General features: G+C 35.9%; 2 protein-coding genes across 2 annotated transcripts in view; one reads left to right on the top strand and one right to left on the bottom strand.

Annotated features, from left to right (window-relative positions):
• dtn (transmembrane protein 132C dtn) overlaps positions 1-23,697 on the top strand; it is a 107,189-nt gene that overhangs the window by 72,029 nt on the left and 11,463 nt on the right. Inside the window, exon 7 of the mRNA XM_066391586.1 lies at positions 11,427-11,631. Coding sequence (XP_066247683.1) covers positions 11,427-11,631 — 205 coding nt within the window. The remainder of the gene's footprint in view (positions 1-11,426; positions 11,632-23,697) is intronic.
• LOC136409807 (chondroadherin-like) lies at positions 20,939-22,422 on the bottom strand. The gene is made up of 3 exons (XM_066391600.1): positions 22,141-22,422; positions 21,918-22,090; positions 20,939-21,704 (listed from the first exon to the last, which is right to left on the bottom strand). Exons 1-3 carry the CDS (start codon positions 22,370-22,372, stop codon positions 21,111-21,113), a joined length of 999 nt encoding a protein of 332 aa, XP_066247697.1. The 5' UTR covers positions 22,373-22,422; the 3' UTR covers positions 20,939-21,110.

The raw sequence follows: 23,697 nt of genomic DNA, 5'->3' as shown, positions 1-23,697 counted from the left end.
ATCCTATTATCCGGCAATGTTAAAGTGTGTTGATGGGTTTGCAGGTTATCGGTATTCGTTAAAACGATAGTTTAACCGTTTTTTGTTAATTAACGATTTTTATGGACAACCATTTGCGTTGCTGGAAGTGTAAATTCACCGCACACAAAAAACATTAACCGTCAAATCGGTACCGGCAACAACTCATTAAAAATCTCAAAATTCCCACAAGTACTAAAACGGATTCGGCCTGAAAATTCCTTTTCGTTATACAACTAGTCATTTTCCAGTCAGTTGACTGCACTGAAAAGACACCATTCTCGTAGGTGCGAAAAAAAACGCTTGAAGTGCTCAGGAAAACAGATCTACGTACTTTCGGTGACCGTAAAAAACTAGCTTCAGTTTTAAAATTGCTGTTTAGGCCAGGGCCTTTTAGAGTCTGCCTAACAGTAGTGACTACCTCAATAGATACCCACGGAGTAATCCACTTATGCTGGTTGGGTTTTTCGAAGGACCAGACGGTCTACCGTCATTTAGAAGAAGTAGGTTTTATGGGTTTTCCAGTTCACAAAAAACACTGTTGCACAATTAATCATTTAATACACTACCATCTTCTATAAATTCACAATCGCGGATACAGTCGAAGGCACCGTGTACGCGAGATCTGAGGACTAGATTGAGAATACGCGAAATTGCTAGAGCTGTTTTGCTTTCGTTACGCGTATAGAGTTTGGAGTGATTGAGCAGCGACCAATAGACCCTGAGTTATGAGAGTAACTACTAAGTAGCGAAAGAGAGATAGAGAGATTGAGATACTTTTCTCAATCGGGAGTCCGATTGCACTCTTAGAGGTCTTTTTTCGAACTACTCAATTCTCGCCCTGGAGGAGTCTGCACGACTTCCCCACTTCTTAGGGCTGCAGGACCGGTGGGAGAAACGCTACTTTAGAACCTATTCTGAATTATATCAATGCCGCGCCCCTCTAATTTGGGTGTCGCATCGTGCAATATTTACGCCGGGGAATTCCTGATGGTTTATTGGAGGTCGGTGTGGTTCCAATTCTGGGCTACAACCCCGAGCCGCAAAGAACCAGATGGGCGGAACGCATAGCTCCCATCTTAATTCGGCACGTAACGGTGGCTCGAGGATGTCTATTTTATTGGGGCGCAACAACGATTGGAGGCCCAACGGTTTTCAACCGTTTTATGTTGGGAAATTCCAACAATTGCAAATATTACCATCTTTGCGGAGTAGTAACAAGTGACTCATTTCGGTGTATTGCTGACTATTTTTAGAGTTTAAATCGCGCCATTCACGGTCCAATGTCACAATATTATTTCCCTGGATGTGACATATTTGGACATTTGATCGTGTATGTCAGACGAACGGTTTTGAATCGAATTGGATCACAATTAAAGTCCGCTACTCACGGTTCAATTCCGTGGGATACGAGATCTTTGAACAACATTTAACCATATTGGCGCTTTACTAACAGTGTTGAATCGAATTGGACCACAGTTAACTTTCGCTACTCACGTTCCGAATCGCTCGACAAATTTGTACGAATTGGTTCAAAATGAGGAGCGTCCGCTCACGGTCCAAACCCACAGCTCTCACTACCCTGCATACGTAATTCCAAATTATAAATTTCTCACAGGTTGCAAATAACAATGGATCTCTTCAAGGTTCACAGATGTAGCTATGTAATGTGCTCATCAATATGCCAAGAAAGTGTACCGAAACGTTTGTGGGGAAAATTTAGGACGAAATAACCCCCGACTGGATTTTATGGCCGTTTGCACGGAAGCAAAATCCGCCTTGTAATGACGCGAAATCGCGGTTGGGTCATTGAGGTGACGGGACACTCCAGACTTACGGCGTGTCTGGAATATTTATGGATCCTTCCTCTCCAGTTTTAAAGCTGAATTTATTTTAGTCGTATTAGGTGTCCTCAGAGAAAACATTAATCTCACGCTCAAAAGAAACTTATACTTGATTGTTCAAGGAATGTATATGAGGTGGAACACTAATTTTTTTTCTCATTTTAATCCCATCTTGGAAAGGTTGTCCTGTTTTTTTGCAGCAAGATTTTAACCACGTAATACACACCAAAAAATGGGGCTAGTTTATTGCACAAAATGTATTGGAAAAACGTTTCGTTGTGTTACTTTGCATTCCTCCCCCTATTTACCCCAGACCAGGTCTTATGGAGGGCGAAGTTAGGCGACGGCCTAGGATGGAAGACTAGGAAGGGCGGCGGAATTTCCTGGTCGATGGTTTTTCCTGGGGAAGGGGGCGGTGTTTGAAAATTTCGCCCAGGGTGCCACATTTGCCAAGGCCGGCCCTGCTCAAGACTTCCAATTATGGACAACGAATTTAAAGCAAACTTATTCCTTATTAACTAAAGTCATGAGTGTTATAATACATTCTCATTGTATATGTAAAACAACAATAACTGATTATTTTTAAATTTTGTTTTGATAAAGCCACTTTAATTCCACATGAAACCAAAATTCCCACGCAGCACCCGCCAGGAACAATTAGTTTCTTGCTGTTGGGAGTTTGGGAATCATTAATATTGGAGTTTGGAACTTCCGAATGCGAGCTCATTTGAACAGTTTAATCCGTTAGAAACCTGTTTAATATTCAATATAGTAATAACAACTACAGAGATTGGACCGAAATTAATATTCCTTTGCTCTCCGATAAGCACAGAGGATGGCGCCAGTATTAACTGCAACATTAAGAATATTCTGATTTGCTTCATTGATATTACATATTCTACCTACTTATCGATGATATACAGGGCGTCCCATTAAGACCGATTATTTAAAAAATAAAAAACGCAGTGTTTATTTGAAAACCTTAGACGGTTTTATTGTAGTATAGAGTATGTATATTGTAGTATAGACGTGGAGGTTATTGATGGAACACAATAGACAATAAATGACCTCCTCATGACTAATGAATCTTAGAATTTTTTAACGAAAGTTTCAATGACAGTTTGATATAGTGACGGCTCAACTTCATCAATGACGCGTTGAATCTTGCCTTTCAGTTCAGGAATTGTTCTTGGGTTATTGGCTACACCTTCCCTTTCAAAAAAAACCTAACGAGAAAATCCAATGGCGTCAAATCTCATGATCGCGGTGGCTACGTCACATCGCCGCGACGCGAGATAAGTCTCCCTTGAAATTACATCTTCAACAATTCCATTGTTTCGTTTGCTGTGTGGCAGGTTGCGCCGTCTTATTGAAACCACATGTCTGTAAGATCCATTGCAGCAATTTGAATTCAGAAGAAGTTGTTTATCATCTTATGGAAACGATCGCTGATGATAGTGACCGCATTCCCAGTCGTATTCTTGAAGAAAAACGGTTCAATCCAAAATACGCATCAAACAGTATCTAGTGGTGAATAATGGGACGTTGAAGGATCATTCTTGGATTTTCAGCTCCCCATCTGCGACAATTTTGTTTGTTGAAAAAGCCATCAAAGTGGAAATGCATTTCATTAGAGAAGATGATTTTCTTCGAAAAATCATCATTCATTTGTTGTTGCTCTAACGTCTATTTTTGTGAACGTTTGGTGTTGTGCAGCGTCTGCTGACTTTAAATGTTGTGGTAATCGAATATTGTAAACTTGCAAATGCAGATCTTTAGTAAAAAATCATCAAATTTCACTGTAAATTGCTTCGTGAATTTCCCAATTGCTGAGAACGATGGCAAATCGAAATGGAAAAATTCTGGTCAATACTCTCACTAATTGCCGCAATGTTTTCGTTAGATCAAGTTGGATGATCATGGACAGACAGATCTCGTCTAGGTTTGAACTAACCCAATCGGTTCAAATTTCTCGATTAATCGGATCACTGTACAGTGAGGAAGTACGTTATGCTGAATGAAAAATTCATCACATTTTCGAACCATCTTCGTGAAACTCACGATTTAAGTAGTACATTTTTACAATTTCTATGCCTTGTGCGTTCGTGTAATTCTTCACAACTAAACTTCAATGTTTACACCTAATAGCTGTTCAAACACAACGCTGTATGAATGGCACTAGAGAAATGGTGATAAATTCAAAATAACCGGTCTCAATGGGATACCCTATAAGACGTCTTCGTCTTACGGAAGAATAAAGTATCCACCTAATTTACACGCTCACTTAGGCCGAGAGTTTTGCAACTTTTTTCTGAGGCTGCCATCGGGATATTGCTTTTCAAGTAAACGGGAGCAGTTTGAAGAATAAATGGGAAAATTTTGCCAACCTAAAGCCCTGACGCATTAATTAATCACCCATCCGTTCAACCTATCTCAAGGAGTAGCGACGGCGAAGGAGCAAAACTAAAATAAGAAAACTTTTCTTATAAACGCTCCTGGTCAAGACGATTTATCTTGCGTGGCTACAAAAGGATTTTATTAGCTGATATAGTGAATATAAGATTTTACTTCCCGAGATTTCTTTGGGAACGGGCAAGGGCAAGACGGAAACAATATATCTATGTAACATTTATATAACATTCAAGCGCAAATGGATCGAAACTGTTTGTTTACATCTTAGTTTCCATGGTGGAAACAAGGAGTTTACGACCAGCGTTGTTTCATTTTGCGGCCCGTTGCTGCTGGCAACGGCCGTAAAGCTTTGAAGTGTGTCCGACTTCCCGTCTAAACCGTCTTTAATCAAATAACTATGTACAGGATTGGTCCGTATATTTAGACAGCATCTACTATTTTTATTATAAAAAAAGAAACACTTTAAATACAAAAGTTGTAGAATTTATCTTAAATCGCCAAAAAATGTAATATAACATAACAGATGTATATTACAAAGTTAAAAAAGAATACAACGCCGGTAAATTTATAACGGAATACCCTGTATATTTCATAAAAATTAAATAGACCTTTATTTTCTGATTTCTAAAATATATAATATGTTGACATTTGATTTAGCAGTTTTCGCGGTATTTGCATCTAAAAATCGGGAGTATACAGGATATCCCATTTACAGCTGTGATTGAAGATTACTCAAAAACGGTACGATGTATGAAAAAAAGTTTCAAATAAAAGTTGTCCGGTAAAGAAAAGGACCTGTTATGAAGACAGTGACTTAGCCAAAACGTCTTTTTAAGGTCATTTCAAAGGCAACTTTTTTCAAATGGCAACACCTTATTTTTTTACAGAGTTTTGTAGACCTTCAAAAAATGAATATCTTTTATGTGAACAATTTTTTTATTAAACGTTTTGCTTAATTTTTGTCCAGTTTTTCAGATAGTCGAAATTATTGTTTTTTTTTAGAAAAATTTTACAATGCATATTCTCTTTAAAACTCATAACAATTCTTCTATGTAATAAAAAAATATATATTTTCTTAAATTTCCTCTTGTTAGAGTCTACCTTATAACAAGGACTGCAGAAAATCGATATTCTTTTTTCTACAATCAATCTAATTGTTTAATGTGTAATTATTCAAAAAATATTCTTTTCATTTCAAAACTCAATAATCGATATAGATCGCTACACTTTGGATGATTTATGAATTTGAAAATGAAGTTGAATTGATTGAAAATGATTGAATTTTTGAAATTGAAATATGAAATTAATTGATGAATTGATAAACGGGGAGATGTTGCGCAGAGTAAACAATTTTTCTTGAATAAGAGTTGAGACGTGTTTGAAGCAGGAAGGACATTCTTTTAAACATTTACTTCCATAAGTTTCTCAAATCAGGATTTTAAATTAATTTGCCAAATTAAAATAAATATACGTATTTTTTTGATTAGATAGTAGAATTGTTATGAGTTTTAAACAGAATATGTATTACAAAACTTTTCTAGAAAAATATGTAATAATTTCGACTATCTCAAAAATTGGACAAAAATCAAGGATAATTCTGCAGCAATACGTCTAATAAAAAAATGTTCAAATAAAAGATATTCATTTTTTAAAGGTCTATAAAGTTCTGTAAGAAAATACAGAGTTGCTATTCGAAAAAAAAAGTTACCCTTGAAATGACGTTTTGGCTAAACGTCATTATCTTCATGACATGTCCCCCTCTTTACCGGAAAACTTTTATTTGAAACTTTTTTTCATACAACATACCGTTTTTGAGTAATCTTCAATCACAGTTTTAAATGGGAAGCCCTTTTAAATTCTTTTTAATTTAATATAATTTTAATTTCTCCCTCTTCCAAATCGCAGTTGCCATGAATAAACAAATGCACCGTACGTCAGTGAGTAATTATTATTTGCCACATTTTCTGTCAACTGTCACATTTTCTTCATTCAATGAAGTCTGTAAAGAAAGAAGTCAAAATTTGGAGGAATTAAGAAAAAGAATCAAAATAAGTATCGATCCATTAAATAAATATCCTGAGTTTATTTGGAATACTTTGTTAAAGTTAGATGAAGATTACAGAAAATGTATTGAAAATACCGACGGTCATATTCAGCACTTATAAATTTGGAATTTTTGTAAATTATTTATATTAAAAAAAAATTATCTCGATTCCGTAGTATTAAAATGCAATTTGTTGATGTTAGTTTTAAATTAATTTATTATTTCCAAGATGAAAATAATAAATTAATAAATAATAATTACAAATGACGTTCGATCTGTTTGTTTATAAATAACAATTGTGATTTGGAAAAATAATATAATACCGACTTTTAAATGCAAACACCGCGAAAACGGTTAAACGAAATGTCAACATGGTATGTACATATTTTTAAAATCAGAAAATAAAGGTCTATTCAATTTTTATAAAATATACAGAGTTTTCCATTATAAATTTACCGACTTTGTGTTCTTTTTTAACTTCGCAATATTCATCTGTTGTGTTTCATGACATTTTCTGGCGATTTAGGGTAAACCTTACAACTTTTGTATTTAAAATTTTTCTTTTTTTATAATAAAAATAGTAAGCGCTGTCTAAATATACGAACCAATCCTATACAAGACTATTTCATTTCCATCCAGAAGGTTAAAAAATATTATTTTCCGTAAAAGCTCAAACATACGGGCCAAAGAGGAATTACGCCCTTGACCGCATAAAGGCCCTCAGGCCGCGAGCGTAATCATCTTCTTCCCTCTTTTGCACGGAAATAACTATTGCATCAGTCTCTGTTTCTCATAACTTACCTCCTCCAACTGCAAGTTTAATCTGATTTATTCCCTTTCCTAGTAAAACCACATGTTTTCTTCGACCTTCAATTTCAACAACAAAGATAATGGAGAAAAGCCAATTTATCGAAAACATCCTCAAAGGATAGCCTGCCGCATGCATCAGCGTTCCAGAAAATATGCTTCCCTTCATCGAAGGTGGTTTCAATGACTTGGGCATTATGCCAGCCCTGCTACCAAGGCATGTTTTATTGGAAAAACGAATTGCAGAATAATGGAAGCAGACAATGCGATTGAAAATCCTCCAACTAGATTAACAGATTTCTGGCTTCATTTCTTGCATATCCATGAATTGTGACTGTTTAAGTTGAAGCACAATGGCGATTTATTATAAAGCAGATTTTAAGTGAAAATCCTTTTAAAGGCTTTTAATTCGGCTTTTCTAAAGCTGGGAAGTCCTTTATCGAACGTCAGTCAGAAAAAAAGAAAGGATCGAGTTCATTTCCAGAGTGGCTGTAAATTCCAGACTATAATGGTTGATCCTATCGGTGTTTTCCATTTTAGTCGAGTAACAATGAATTTTGTCGATACGTGCGATTGCATACTAAATTTGCGCTAAAAGATTCTGCAGGCAAATTTGTATCATGCAGAGGTGTCGACCTGACTAGGTTCGCAAGAGAGTGGTACATATTAACTTTCCGTAGTTTTGGAAATAGGGATAGAAAATAATTTATAGATTGCAGGTATGGAGAATTCCGCTCAAATAGAATACGAAAAAACTTTTTTATTTTGAAAATAATTCAAAAAATATTTCAAAAATGAAATTGCACGGGGTTGTTCAAGAATTTCAACTACCTTCTTTTTGCGGGGCATGTCAAAAGGAGTCCATACACAACAAAGAAAGGCAGCCTTTCCAATTTACAAGCCGGAAGATCCGTGTCCTTGGCGGCAGCGTAGATTACATTTTTACCGTGAGGTTTTATTCAGTTTTTATGTAGAAATAAAGAGATAAATTGAAGGACATGGCCTAAGAGAAGGATTGTGCGTTAATAATAGCAACACCTAAGTGTCCGAAATGGGTAAAACAATAAAAAATTCTGCAAAACATTCACGATGAGAACACATATTTGTGTGTCAGTACGTACATACATGTTCCGACTTCTGACAAAAAAAATTAAATCAGAGCACAAAATTCAAGAGCCGAAGTTGTGGGAAGGCCGAAAATTTAGACCGAGCCTTTTGGCCACCAACAATGCGGTTCGCCTTCCGGTTTGTAAACCGGAAGGCCTGTTCTCCGGTAAACCATATAGCATATGGCATCCTATATACTAAATTTTTATCGCAAGGTTTTGTTCACTTTTTTATGCAGGAGTAAATTGGATGTTAATCATAGGGCTGGCAGTGGCCATTTTACCTAAAAAAACGTAATAAGATCAAACAGGAACGTCCTAAAGGGACAAAGCAATGACAAATCCTGCAATTAATTCATGGAGGCACGTTCTCATATCGGCCATTCTTATAGAACTAAATATGCTATTGTCTTCTTTATTGATTTTCAAAGTTAACGTGTTCAAAATTAAACGTGTTAGTTCTGAAATTTGAGCTACTTTTCGCACACACACTTTCCGACTTCTTAAAAAAACAAAGCAAGAAGGTAGAATTTTAAGTAGGCCGTACGATGACGCCACTGCTTATAGAAAAGCCGGTCTCTGGAGGTTATATCCACAAACTTGGCTTTAGCTTTTAGATAAAACTGAAGAAAACCTCGTGATAAGCTATTGACTGTGTATAATGGTAATAACCAGAATAAAGTTAATGTCATTGCGGTTATTATTTGTTATTATGTTTATTCGTTTTTGTTGTTATTTTTACTGTTACTAGATTAATTAATTATTGAAAAGTAAGTAAAATTTACAAAATTATAAAAATATTTAACAGAAAACGGCAGTGACAAGTTTTTCATTAAAAAGGAGTAAAAATAAGGTATACATGGTAATGACAAATTGAAGAAAACAAAATTCGACACAAAACTATGAAGCAATATTTATTATATGGGGTAAGATAAAAAATATTTGCAAAAATTCACTTGTATAAAAAATAATAAAGAAAATACGAGCCTGAGGAGTTTTAGGTGGCAGACCCTGTATATGACTCAGCCGAGAATATGCATTAAGCTTCGTAAATGTGAACCGGAAGAAATAGGATTTTGATGTATTTATTTTCCCCATACAACCTCAGTTCTTCTCCTTCCTCCTTTTCGACTCTCAATTTCTTCTCTTGATAAATTTTGAAAAATTAAGAAGAATAGAAATCTTAGCTAAAGATTCTAGACATGCCCGTCTGGAAGCATAATTTTTTATCTTTCCTGATGAGAGACTTTCTAATGCTGCTGGTTTATCTATTTGTAAATAAACATTTTCTCTGACCGAGAAAGTAAATTGAGCGAACATAAGCAGCACCTCCCTCGGCTGTGTTCCAAAATCTCCAAGATAATACTGGAAAGGTACGTGACTGGAATCCGGATTAACCTCTATCTAACCTGTTATTTCCTCGACCATTAAAACCGGACAATTCACAAACGGTTTTTTATTTACTAGAATTGCGCATTTAACCATTTAATAGAATCTCGTTAAAATTCCCAAACTGTTTTCGATTCCAATTTGCAATTCGTAATGGAAAAAACTTCATTAAATTTTCGACGGCCTATGTTTGAATTAAAATGCGGGTATAATTATTGTGTTGACAAAGCTCAAAAGATTTGTCGTCATAAAATGCTGAATAAACTGCATTAAGTTCCGCTAGGTAATTAAAGTCTCTTCTCAAAAAAATTAAGTGTAAATAAGCTTTCCCGAATCCTGGAAGAGCACATAGCTAACTTGTTCTGGCCACTAACTTCCAGTCGTGCTATAAATTCAGAAATTCACAATCAAGTTTTATAATACAATGGACTGGAATAAAAATGGCTGCCACTAAATTTGAGCTCTCACGACACATTCAAAATTGGCCATGCATAACAATGGAGACTCTCATGTGATCATTTCGTGGAAATATTTCCGATTCATCAAACCACTCGTGTCTCGAACCCGAACTGCATCTGAAAATTTAGTGGCCTTTAACGTGCAATTCCACCTTATGCAGAATGGAAATTGAGCCGTATGCACCATGATTTTATGGATATTGCGGCATGTATTGGAGGTTTCGGTTAAACGAAGGAAATGTAATGGGAAGACGGAGAAAGAAAATAGCTTTTAAAAATAGTGCTCCTCTCATGAGCTGAGTGTTAGTGGCTTGGGCAGTCAGGGTAGTTTAGGTACTGATGTTATTCAAAAGACTATCCTTGCTAACTAAAATTCTGTCTATCAGCGTTGAAAATTTGGAGATAGCAATGAAATCATGCAGAAAAATTGTTGCTTTTAACATGGAGTATTGAGCCCAGAAACTTCCAGAGACCTTCAGTGTCGCATTTCTTTCAACAAAGTTAGTTAACTGTAAAGTTCCTATTGATAAGTTCTGCATTTTTCGTAATAACTAAATTTTTGAGGGCTTTGTACATACTTTCACTTCACTTCTGAGGTATTCGTGAAGAATTCCCTACTTGCCACGCGTTTTCGTGCGAGTCAGACATTTCACCACAATAGAAATAAATTAATATCAAATTAACACGAAGTAATAAGTTTTCCAATTAAGAAGAAAATTTTACTTGAACATCACTAAATAGTAACAAATTCAGAAATTAGAAGTCATAAAGCCCGTGAGGGGCGCCAGAAACTCATATTGCCCACGCGGACACCTGAAACTCATAACGTCCCGCAGAATGAAAATACTGAAGGTACTTAAAAAATAATTTTCAAAAATTCTGATAGAATTGAATGTTCTGAATCGTATCTACCTATCGAAATCGAAAAGTTCCTTTAGGAAAGTAATTTAACTGACAAACAATATACATGAGGCGGGTTTACTCGAATAATCATTTAAGAACTGGTTGGGAAAAACAAAATAGATGTAGTCTTTGGCTGATTCCGGCCAAAACAATAAATCCCATAAAATTGCATTTTAGTGGTCAATGCAGCTACATTTTACATGCCGTCTGGACTTCGTATCCGCGTTTTACAACCGCCCCCACAGAATTGTCTGTTATTGAAATTCCAGCCCCGTTCAAGCCGCATTGTCCTCCATCTTCCAATCGATTCCTGAGGATATACGATCTTTCGGGCCAACAAACTGTAAAATGAGATAATTCGTTTTGCAGAGCCTCCATAAAACTAATAATGTCTCTATCTCTCTCTCTAGAGCACTGGTAATAAATTGTGACTTCATTGTTACAGAGTCATGGAACTCTTCACCTGGTTATTGGAAGTGGCCGAAGATGGGGCTGAGATTTACGACGGAGCTCGAGTGGTGTGGACTGCGAGGTTTGAACCCCATCTCGAAGAGGGAGAAATTGAGATTCATCGAGGTGAGGGCAGAAAATCCACCACGAGATTTGAGGTTCAGAAGGATGATATTCAGGCAGTGGTACCGATTAGTAAGGTAGGGCTTTGGTATTTTTCAGCATATTGGCCAATTATAAGACAAAAGCTGTTTACGCAAATAGGGAAAGTACGAAAAATAATTTTCTACATATCACTTAACAAGGTTTGTCTCTTTTCTTTCCCAAGCAGGGGATATGGGACTTTGGGTTATTTTTTGCAGCGATTTTTCGTGGCCACTTTACGTTGCTTGTTCTGTGAAATTAATTGTATAAGCAAGAAAAAACAAAATAAACGTGCCGTTCATAAATTAAACAATATGCCTATCATACACTCCCAAATTATGAGACATGGATTTCTATCTTCCTACGCTTAACTACCTGTTTTCTTTTCATTTGACCCTCATGAGAAACGGCATGGATATCGAAGGGTAGGGACCCACAAATTTCAACCCCGATAAAGGGAAAGGCTGCTTCCCCGATATAGTTTTGCCGGGTTGTTTCTGGATTATGTTTACGTTCATTCTGAGAGAAAAACCTTATATATGTTGAACAGGACCGTAATTAGTAGTCGACTCTTATTACTTCCTGCTCGTATGCGAACTCGCTTTTTCCCGTAATTTTAGTTTTACACTACTGTAGAAAGCGAAAATTGTTTTCTACAATTTTCTTTGTATGCCATGAGGTTTTATATGAGCACATTAAAGAACAAATTCTCAAGGGGTTGGAACCTTTAGCAAAAATCGTCAATGCGCTCCTGCTTTATCTTGTTGGAAACTATTTTTACAACGTATAAGTAATGGTTTTGACTGGCGTCTGGTCGTCTATTCCTGCCTCTGTCCCGAGTTTTGACGTTTAGTCAATAAAGCTGCTATGATTAGGGCAGTTTAGATGAACGATATGACTTGATGACCCGGGTATGAGACAAGAAATAAGGCTTAAGTGATGAATAAAATGTAATGTGTGGTTCCGCGCTAAACCTTTAACGTGACAGGAAACATTTAAGAATACTTAGATTATGTTGTCTTATAAAAGAAGTAAGAAAAGCTGTATTTCTTGCACTTTCTATTACTCGCCCTCATATTTCAAGTCAGGCCCTATAACCGCAAGTTATTTCCAGTCTTCGCAAATTGAATTATAGTCATGCGAAATAGTTGCATTTCTTTGTTGTTTCTATGTCGTTCTTTCAGTTGTGTAGCATTGTTCCAGCAACATTGGAAAGTGACAAATTAATGGTCCGGCAGCAGCGGAGCCTGAACATAATTTATTTACGCACGGGACACATCTTTCGCTTCGTAATGCCCATTTTCTAGGGCTTTAGAATCACGTACAATAACTCCCATTAAAATTCCAGGCAAATACATTCCCTCGCTAACATTAGATAAGATTAATCAATCTCGCAGAAGTAGACTGCAGAAACCGGAGTTATCATCGCTGCTGCCACCGACTGAAATGAGGGCAAGAAAATACGAGTTGTCCCTGTATTAAGAGCGCGAGAAAAATGATATTTTAGGGCCCGTTTCTCTGAAATTGCGTTTCCAGGAACAGAATGAAACCATTATGGCCGACTGTTGTGGTTTTCTGGTTCGTTTCTGTAATACCGTTAATGAGATTATACGTCGTGACGGGGTGAGTAGGTCTTTATTAAGAAATTTCGCTGCTATTCTCCGGGTATATGTAAGTGGCCTGCTGATTCGTCTTAGTGTTGTTTGTGCCAAGAAACGTGGCGGCTTTGTGAGCCTTCCCACGCAGGATAATAAATATCTACACAATTCATTTTTCCTTTTATTCTCTTTGGAGATAACGCCTCACAAAGAAGTAGAAGTTGTTGGAGCGGAGGAGTTGCACACTATTTTCAGCTAAAACTAATTGAGATAACATAAGGGCTGGGACAAGGACCTCTGTTAACGTTTCGCGTTTAACAAATATTTTGAATAAATAGACGAATGAACGAATTAAATAATGATTGAATGGATGAATTAACCACGGAAAAATTATTATAAAAAGGAATATTAACCAAACTAAACTCTCTGAAACTTCGGAAATTCATCTTTTCAAACGCCGATGAGATGGCTTGTGATGATATGACTTAGAATATGAGCTGATAGAGATCGATGTGCTTCAGATCATCGTTTTCGGAAAGGTCTATTAACACCTCGCCTCATATGAAAAGACATTCCAGTAGCAAAGCGAGGAAATCGCTTCTGGAATATCTACTCCTATGAAATAAGTTGTTAAAATATAGTGGCGTGCGCCATTAGCAAAAGTCGTGTCCGTCCTCCTTTAAATAGTGTCTAAAAGCAGGCTTACACGTACAACTAGCTGAACCAACTTACTAAATCAAAGAACTGAAGAGCTTTTCTCGTGTGTGTATACGTGTTGAACATTTTTCTAGTGTGGATTAGAACTGGGGTATGTTTTAGTAGGACCTCTGCAGATGTCTTAAAGTGAAGGAATTCACCCGCTTGCCGTGTAAGACGTTTCGAATAAAATTCACAATTTTAAATCACAGAATCTCGCTGCCCTAAGGAGTAAACAGCTAAGAGCGTTACAATAGCACTAAACTGAACCTCTAACGTGTGCCTTTACATTTTCCTCACCTTAACAGGTCATACAAATTTACACATCGCTAATAAATATTCAGAGCGAAGCACAAAAAAATCATGAAAATCCTTTAAGATGGCGTAAAAAAATGTAAAACCAATTACAAAGTTGGGAAACTCCAAATCCCGGTGCGAAAAAGCAGGAAAGAAATAAAAGGGTCTTTCTTGGTCGAAAATAATGGCTAATAAGATCTTCCATTGGGTGAAAAACAGGCAACTTTCTCGTGGCAAGAACTTTTTATTTCGTTATTGGTTAAATTCTCTCCTTAACTGCTGACGGTTAACTGCGTGATTGGCACATAAGTTTGTAAAGCTATTGTTCGATATTCGATTAGGTACATCTTGTCCGTTTAATCGAAAAGATGCTCCTGAAATTGCGGTAAAATATTGAGAAGATACACGGATATTTGATAAGACAAATTGATGGAAAGTTTACCTGCACAAATCTTGAATTTTCGAAAATCAGTCTTTGGAAGTAAACTGAAGATTTTACTTGGTCTAGTTTTTATCTAGGAAAGAAACAAGAAATCTTCAGGAAACCTTTAAAACATCCGAAAACCCGTACCTATAGATATAAGGAATGAGTCAATGACACGGGAGACCCGTAAATTCCTATACACGATATTAGATGGTGCACGATATAATTTGTTCCACACAATTTATGGTTCACCCTAGAACAAAGTGGAAGTAATTTCGGGCTAAGATATTGTAGTTTGGAACACTTCGGCTCGAAACTCGGAAATTTGTTACCGCTTCCAGTTTAAAGCTGGATTAACACGTAAAGGTGTATTCTCCAGACCTACAAAAGCTTCATGTTAATAAACACCGAGATTTTATTTTGTTTTTAACGATGTGGAATACAACATTTTCAAAAACTAATAAACAGGCGATGGAAGAGAGTTAAAATATCATAAAGGCGGTCATAAAATGGCGGAGTGTCCGATAATTTGCAAGGCAAATCTGGTCTGAAAGCTTGTTGAAAATGAAACTACAATTAGGGAACAATGTGCCATTGTGAAATGTAATCTGAGCGGTTGTTTTCAACCGCGAATTTAATTGGTGGCGACATTGTTTATAATCCGGGGTAAATTGAATTGAATACAAAGTACGAAATTATTTCAATATTACTGAGAGATTTCGAGGCGTAGCTTCGGGGTAAGAAAATAATGAAAAATAGTATAAACTTAAACCTATTAAAGGCGGATTTTTATTAGTAAGGTTCATGGATCTGTACAGGCAGCCTTAGAAATGAATAGCGAAACTCCAGAGGCAAACAGACTTTGATCAAACATGAAGATAATCATTATAAACACGGGCTCGCAAAAGCTTCCTTACTGAATTCAGAGTGTGACCCAGAGCTCTGACAGTTTTTAAGATATTTCACGCACGATGATGCACCTTCCCATTTTTCAAAACAGTTCAGAACGTGGCTGCATCAAAATTATCCCAACAAATGGATTGCACGAGAGATAGCGTGTAGAAAGTGTCTCAAACTCGACACCCCTATATACAGTGTGTCCACGTTAAGGAGTTACCACCTTTATAAAATCTTTATTTCTTGGCCAATTTTGACGTTTTTTTTGTTAATTAGATATACAAAATGTGCTTTTATCTAGTGGGTACGATGACTCTTCACCCATAATCATAACTCATGGTATGTATTTTTATGGGATCAAATTTCAAAAAGTATGTTACTATTAGAGCCTTTTTTAAGATAACGACAAACGTAGATTCTCAATTAGAATGACCTAAAACCCACTTGTACAAATTCTCATTTTTCTGCTATACTAGGAATTCGAGAAAATCAATAAAACATGTTTTTCATGTAAACAAATTTTAAAATTGGCAAAAAATAAATTTTAACAATAGAACCGATTGGCGGTTGTTCAAAAAAAATGTATTACTAGTATTAAAGAACTTTAAACTGTTTAAATACTAAAAATAACTTGTTTACAATAAACTAATGTTAATTTCAATTTAATATAGAATAATAAATTATTAACTGGGGCAAAACTGTTTTTTGGGTTAAATATTAGCTTTTCAATTAACCCCCCAAATTTTGTTATAGATTTTTCAATACGTCGACGGTTATTTCTCAATACGTCATTTAGTTGATGTCGAATTATGCTTCACCAAGCTTCTCTAACGCGTGCACAAAGCTCTTCGAGAGTCTGGAGTCTTGTGCCATAAACTTTTTATTTGTTATTCTTCCCCAAAGGAAAAAGTCCATGGGCATAATATCCGGAGATTGCGGCGGCCAACGAATAAAGACTATTTTATCCGATCCAGCGTTTGGGAAAATTATCATTTAACCAATTTCTTACATTAATCGCGTTATGAATGGACACTTCATCAACTTGGAAATGTAAATTGTAGCGATAATCAAGAGGAAGCTCATCAAGTGCGTCACTAAACGCATTTTATAGAAATTTCAGAAAACGAGCAGCATTCAAACTTTCGTCGAAAAAATGCGGCCAATAATATTTTGATTTACAATACCACAGAAAACGTTTACTCTTGAGAAGTATTGTCCTTTACATTCGATTATCCAATTTGGATGTGGACACTATACAGTTTGTCGTAAATGCAGCTTCATCGGTGTATAACATGTTTTTAAAAAATAATCTTCTTGGTATATACCCTATGGCAATAAACAGAACTCCCTTCTTAGATTTTGATCTCTAGTTTCAGACATATGAAGAAATTTCGGTTTATAAGGTTTGTTTATCACTTTTATAAAAATATTTCCAGATATGATTTTTAGAAATGTTTAAATTCCTACTAGCATCCCTCAAACTTGAATGCGGATTGGCATTAAAATAATATAAAATTACTCGGTTTGCTCGAGGATTGCGATTACGTTGCTGGCTCGGTATTTTACAGTTATCCCACAATGATCAAAATATATGTTAATACTTGCAACCGTTACATGGCTAATATTGCGCTTTGGGTGTCATCGATTGAATTCTTTTGCTGCTTTACGAAATTACGCGTTCTATCACCAAGTAATCTTATTTTAATTTTTTCCTGCAGTGAATATAACATTTTTCCAACATTTTGCTTCTGTTTAATTAATGATGTTATGAACTACAAATCAACAATTAGTATACCTGACAGCTAGTAGCCATAGCAAAATATTTTTTGTTTTTACAGCAAACTTAACTTGTGGATACAGCATTATTGCGTATTGCAGATTATAAGGAACAAGAAAGTAAAATAATGAATTCAAATTATCTGTTTAATATCTAAAACATTTTGTCATAATTGAAAGAACAAAATTGCAATGTTCTCCAACAACCTGTGTTCTGAAATAAAGAAAATCTCTCAAATCAATTTTATTATTAAAATAAATTTTTTGTCAATTTTAAAACTTGTTTACATAAAAAACATGTTTTATTGATTTCTCAAACGCCCTTTATAACAGACAAATGAAAATCGGTACAGGTGGGTTTGAGGTCATTCCAATTGAGAATCTGCCTTCATTTTTATCCTAAAAAAACCTAATAGTTTTTTTTTTTAATTTGATCCCATAAAAATACACGCAGTTGGCCATGAGTATAGGTGGAGACTTATCGTATCCACTAGATCAATGCGCATTTTGAATATCTAATTAACAAAAAAAAACGTCAAAATCGGTTAAAAAATAAAGATTTTACAAGGGTGGTAAGTTCTTAACGTAGACACACTGTATATATATTTTACAGACATGGAAAGTAATACAAAAAAATTTAACTATGGATCTTCAATATGGTTAGATGATCTCCATTTTGAGCTGAAGAAGTTCATTTCTAAAACGTTGGATTAAGGAGTTATGACGTTATCAATGATATTTTTCCTAGAAACATACCCAAATTTTGAGAAAGCTATATTCATTCTATTTTTTCACATAACTTTTGTTAAAGAAATTTTTTATCGTGTGTTATCGTTTAAAAGGTATAATATAAGCGAAAAGTCTTAAGAATTATCGCAAAAATATTAAATTTTACAACAAAAACGAAACAAACAACAATAATTTAGTTTTTATAAAACTAACTCATAAAAAGAAGCACAACAAATATTATATTTATTTTAACCCATTTTTAATATGCCTTTTCCCTTCTGCAAGGCACATTTGAAATCTTCGCTTAACTTCTGTGACAGTAGCCTTTTTTAATATTTCTTGTATTAACCCATTGCAAGCAGTTCTTATGTTTTCCTTTAAGTATTATAAATTCCTTGAAAGGCTTTTATAAACTTTATTTTTAAGAAATCCCTACAAAAAAAGTCCTTGGGAGTTAAGTCTGGTGACTTCCGTGGCCACTTCACAGGCCTGTTAATGCCAATCCTGTTTTGTCCAAACGTGTTATTTAGGTATTGCTGCACAATTCCAGATATAACTAGATATAGGAATAAGGCTGATCTAATATTTCTGGATACATTCTCGCAATAATTCCTAAGACGTTTTTGCTTATAACTGTTAAACGATAACACATAAAAAATGTCTTTAACAAAAGTTGTGTGAAAAAAATTGAATCAATATAATTTTGTCAGAATTTGGGTATGTTTCTTAAAAAATATTATCGACGATGTCATAACTCGTTACTCTGAAATTTTAGAAATGAACTTCTTCAGATCGATATGGAGGTCATCCAACCCCATTGAAGACCCATAATTTTAATTTTTCATGTTACTTTCTATTTCCATAAAATAAATATAGAGGCACCGAGTTTGAGACATCTTCTACAATGGTAAGTACGATCTTCAGATTTTACTTTCATGGATTATGGTGTCTACGATATTTTGAAAATGAAGGTGTACTTTGTCCAAATTAATATATTGAACAGCTTACACAAAAAATGGGCAATGCCTGTCATGAGATAGCTATTTCTACCTATTTACATTAAAGACATTTTGTGTAACATTCAGTTGCATTGATTCCACGTTAACGATTGTAAACCAGACATTTAAACATTCGCCTCCTTAAGCTTTTACCATATGTTTATAGTGTTAGTTTTTCATGACAAAGACCTGGAAAAGAAGCAAAAAGACAAAATTCGATTTTTTGGACACTAATAAGGTAGACGCCATGGGTAGGAAATGGTCATTACAGTCCCCAAAGAGGCTTAATCAAGTACAGGAAGAAGGGTCTTAATATTTGGGGTGCTTGCCTTTATTTGCTGTCATGCCGGGATTTGATGGCGTATTGGACTCTCTAATTGCCCTCTAAGTACCTTCCAGTTGTGTTAAATTTAAGAGAAAAAAATCAAACAAAATTATTCGCCGCAAAAATCACTTTAACCGACCGAAAAAGGGCCACAAACTCTCGGAACTTTATCGATTGTTACAAATTACGGCGGTCTGTATTCTTATCGAATCTCGACCCTTTACGTGCCGATAACGTGCCCTGAAGGCTCCTGATATTAAAAGGAAAAAGGGAAATAGTGGGTCCCCTAATAAATTTTTCGCCGAACACCTTGCTGAGAAATGAAAACCTTATACAATCGGTATCGATTAAAGAAAGCCCAAGGCGGATATATTGACGTGTAGTAATAAGAGCAACGTGCTCAGTCTGTTGCAGTATTTATACTATTTTGTCTATATATTTTTTGCCCTGGAAGCCACGGTTGTGTATAACATGGCAGTATACATTATAGAGGAAGAGTAAAAGCAGTGATTCTTAGGGGAGCCTTGGTTAAAGAGAAAAAGGGAAACAAAAACTGTCGTCAATTCCTACTTTTAGTTGTCTATTTTCAAGTAGATTTTTGATAATGATGAGGTAGGTTTTTTTCTTTGAATTTTGTATACTACTGTGCCATACTCTATCAAATGGATTGTTAATGTATATAAAATGTTCATGCAATTGTGTTATTCATAATGCAGTTGTTCAACTGGTTTCGCATGAGCTCATGAGTTTCTAGACATACTCTTCAGCACTTTACGTTTTGTTTGATCTTTTCCCGGTGCTGTGTTTGTAATATGGGTGGCCGAAATAATTTCGCCAGATCTTCCGACATGGGTCGGTCCTCATGTTGGGTCTTACTCTGCGGTTTACCAGATACCGCAAGATATTCTCATGGGATCCACTAGGCAGATGATAATCCTGTCGACCGAGTTGCTGTCTTAATTGGGCTTAGAATATGTTGCTCTATGCTGGAGCTCTTCAATCAAGGTATGAATAAGAATTCTTTATTTATTCTTGTTTACTTCATTTGTAACTTTGTTCACTCCATTTTTCCGAGTTTAAAATGTTAGTAAAATGTAGAGGATGAAAATAAAGAAAAAGGATCCTTATCCTCAATTATGTTCTACCACAGACTTGTAAAAATACTCTGTTTCCTTTGAAAAACCTTCTCTTTACGTCGGATAATAAATGGAAACAATAAGCTGCTTTCATCAGCAAAGGCACTTTCAGCAACTATGTTGCCGTCCTCTACCGCAATCAGCGATCTATATTTGTAGTTCGCCCGACCTGCATAAAAGCATTATAAATATAGTATTGAACATAGTATTAGGAAAATGTTGACTATATTTTCGAACTTTATGAGCTTCCCAGTAGAAAAGAAACAGGATGTTAGGTAATCAGGTGACACGGGTTTCGATGTATTGGCCTCGTCAGGTTCGTCAGTGTGTGTTTAATGTACAGACACATCATTGACTTGCTGCACATGTCTGAGAATAGACGCAGCAAGTCAAATTGATCTCTCAGTGGCAGAAATTGCCATTCTCATTTATCCAATGACGTATTATTTATATTACCAATCAAAACTGTCGCTGAATTATTCAGTTATACATTACATGAAAACTTCTATTTAAAAATTCTCTAAAACTACAAGCCTTTAGTATTTTTTAAACAATTTTCAACGTTTCTCCATTGATGAGGTCATTAAAGAGGCCTTAGCCAAATTGGGTATTCTAAGACAATAATTCTCTATTTACTTAAAGTATTGCAACCTTTCTTATTATAATTGATTTCCAAAAAAAGGGTTTTCCAATGAACACGGCAATGTCGTAATTACATTCAACTCTCCCTTAACATCTCCATTTAAAACTTTATCCACGTTTTCAACGCACTGACATTGTACAGGGTTTCTATTAATATTAACGGATATCTGTGTCCACTTAATAAACTTCAAAACATCGTCAGAAACGCATTGAACCTTGTTGTTGTCTAAATAGACAGAACTGTGCTCTCTGAGGGAGGTGATGACATCAGAAACATTGATAATTCGATTAAATTCCAAATGAAGTTTAATTGGAACTTTCAGTTTCGCAAGCGCATATTTCGAGACAGAATCTATCTGGTTTCTTTGCAAAAAGATCTTCAAATGATTGCGAACTGTAGAATATTGCAAGTCATCCAAAGATGTATCTTTAATTGTGGTTAGTTTATTGTAACTGAAGTCCACCAAGGAGATATTAGGACTACCGAAGAGAATGTTTCCACTGAGTGTGGCTATTTTGTTGTGGGCTAGGTGGATGGATTTCAGGTTGGGCATTTCAGAAAAGGCTGCATCTTCTATACTCTCTATTTGGTTGTTGCTCAAGTAGATGCCCTATGTAAATAATTCATGGAAAAAATGTCTAAGATAAGAATGTCCGGCATGAGGTTTCGTATTTCTGTTTTCTTCCGAGTTATAGCAAGATGCAGTCTTGAGGGTCTTGACTTAATTTAAACAAGTTTCTGTCTTTTACCGTTTACGAGATCCTCTTGCTGGACATTTTTATTGAACATACTGTATGTTTTTACGATATGTATTGTTCTGTACCTTAAGACTCTTAACAGTGTTAAAGACCCCCCTAGGAATGTGCTTGAGGCGATTAACCGCCAGAGAAAGATCTTTCAACCTATGCACATTCTGGAATGCTCCACTTTCAATGCTAGTTATATTAGCATTGACCAGCGTCAAAGACTCCAATACAGGAAAATTCTTTACCATGCCTAGAAACTTGGGGTTTGCCTTAAATGGAGTAAGAAATGATATTTCTTACCTTCACAAAGTTCAGTTACATTGGAACCAATTACATCAATGCTGATGTAATCGTCCAGCTCATTGAAGTTCTTAGCCAAGAAGGTAATTGCCTTGGCATTTCTTTGTTTATGCACCAGAGCATCTACCGAACTTAAAGCGAATTTGTCCAGACATGCTGCTGAGGACCCTTTGAAGAGGACGGCAAAGGCAACGAGGGTCACAAGGAGGACTGTGCCATTGAAGACACGCATGTTGGAGCAGCAAACCACTGATAGTTTAGTCTAATCGACTGATGTTATTCTAGTTAATTGATTTTCATGCGGTGTTAGGAATTAGTTCATTACTGATAACCTCTGAACTTTGCGCTGGTTTACCACAAAATATTTGGTGTTTGTGTGCCAACACGATCTAGTTCGATTCGAGCGGGAACTGATATCGTAGCTTGCTATACATTTTCCAGGAACTTTGCATTTTTAAACCTTTTCCACTGAATTTGCAATTGGAATACGAACCGCAAAGGTGCATTTTTCTGGATTTGCCATGCATAGAAACAAGAGAGCATATATCGACGAACGACTACAGGGCTTTCCTTCGCTGCCGCTTTCATAAAATATGTATATGTGTCTTTGAGCTTAAGTTTCCTTGGATCGCTTCTGTTGATCGTGAGAACAAACAACCGACAAAAAGTATTCGACATATTTGGAAAAGCCAACGGTTTCGGGTTTATGTGTATTTTCCAAGAAAGCTTATTAATCTCTTGACTTGCATAATGACCTATAAACGAGTATCAAGCAGAGGGGTTGGAAACGAAACTGTTTACTGACATTTCTCCGATATTGCGCGATATGGGAAAATATGGTTGTTTACAGACCATTAACATCAGAGTAATCGATTCTAGAAAGCTGAAACTTGAGAGAGGCTGGCAGGAAAGTTACTGTTCTCTTTGTTTGAAGTGGCTTATTGCATCTTAAGTCCACTGTCTAGCAGAACCTCCTAGCAGTTTTAAGAACTAGGAGGAAGGAAGTGTGCAGGACAAGCAAACTTCGATGTTCGATATTTATTGTGTAACGTATATGTGGGCAAATCGTCCACTTGCTGTCTCTAGAAGGAGGTGTTACACAGAGAGTGCAAGTGCTCACTAAAAAGTTGCCATTAATCGTAGTTTGCTGCTACCTATGTTCCAAATGCGTCTAAAAATCGAATTAAATTTTCTGCTTACCTAAAAATTGTCTTTGCTTACAAAATTTAGAATTTCTCAAATTTACACGAAACCTACACGGGCATTGATTTATGGGCCCCATCCAACTTGCTCGATAACACCAATCTGTCCTCCGACATGCTCCCGTGATTGCGAAGATAATTAGCATAAATTATAGTGGTTTAATTATCGCGAAACCAGGCACAATCGCGAATGGGTTAAAGCCAGAAGCGTCTCATTATTCATTTCAAATATTTCAGGTTCATTGATATAATTAAATCCATAAACAGGCCAATGAACGGCATGCGGACGTGGGGTTCGCATTGCGGTAGGTTGTTAGTTGCGTTATTTTTCGACCTACAACCTGGAACATGCCAC

This window comes from Euwallacea similis, chromosome 7 (genome assembly GCF_039881205.1).
Source record: "Euwallacea similis isolate ESF13 chromosome 7, ESF131.1, whole genome shotgun sequence".
Taxonomy (NCBI): domain Eukaryota; kingdom Metazoa; phylum Arthropoda; class Insecta; order Coleoptera; family Curculionidae; genus Euwallacea; species Euwallacea similis.
The sequence above is the reverse complement of the archived record's forward strand: the minus strand, read 5'-3'. Positions and strand labels throughout refer to the sequence as shown.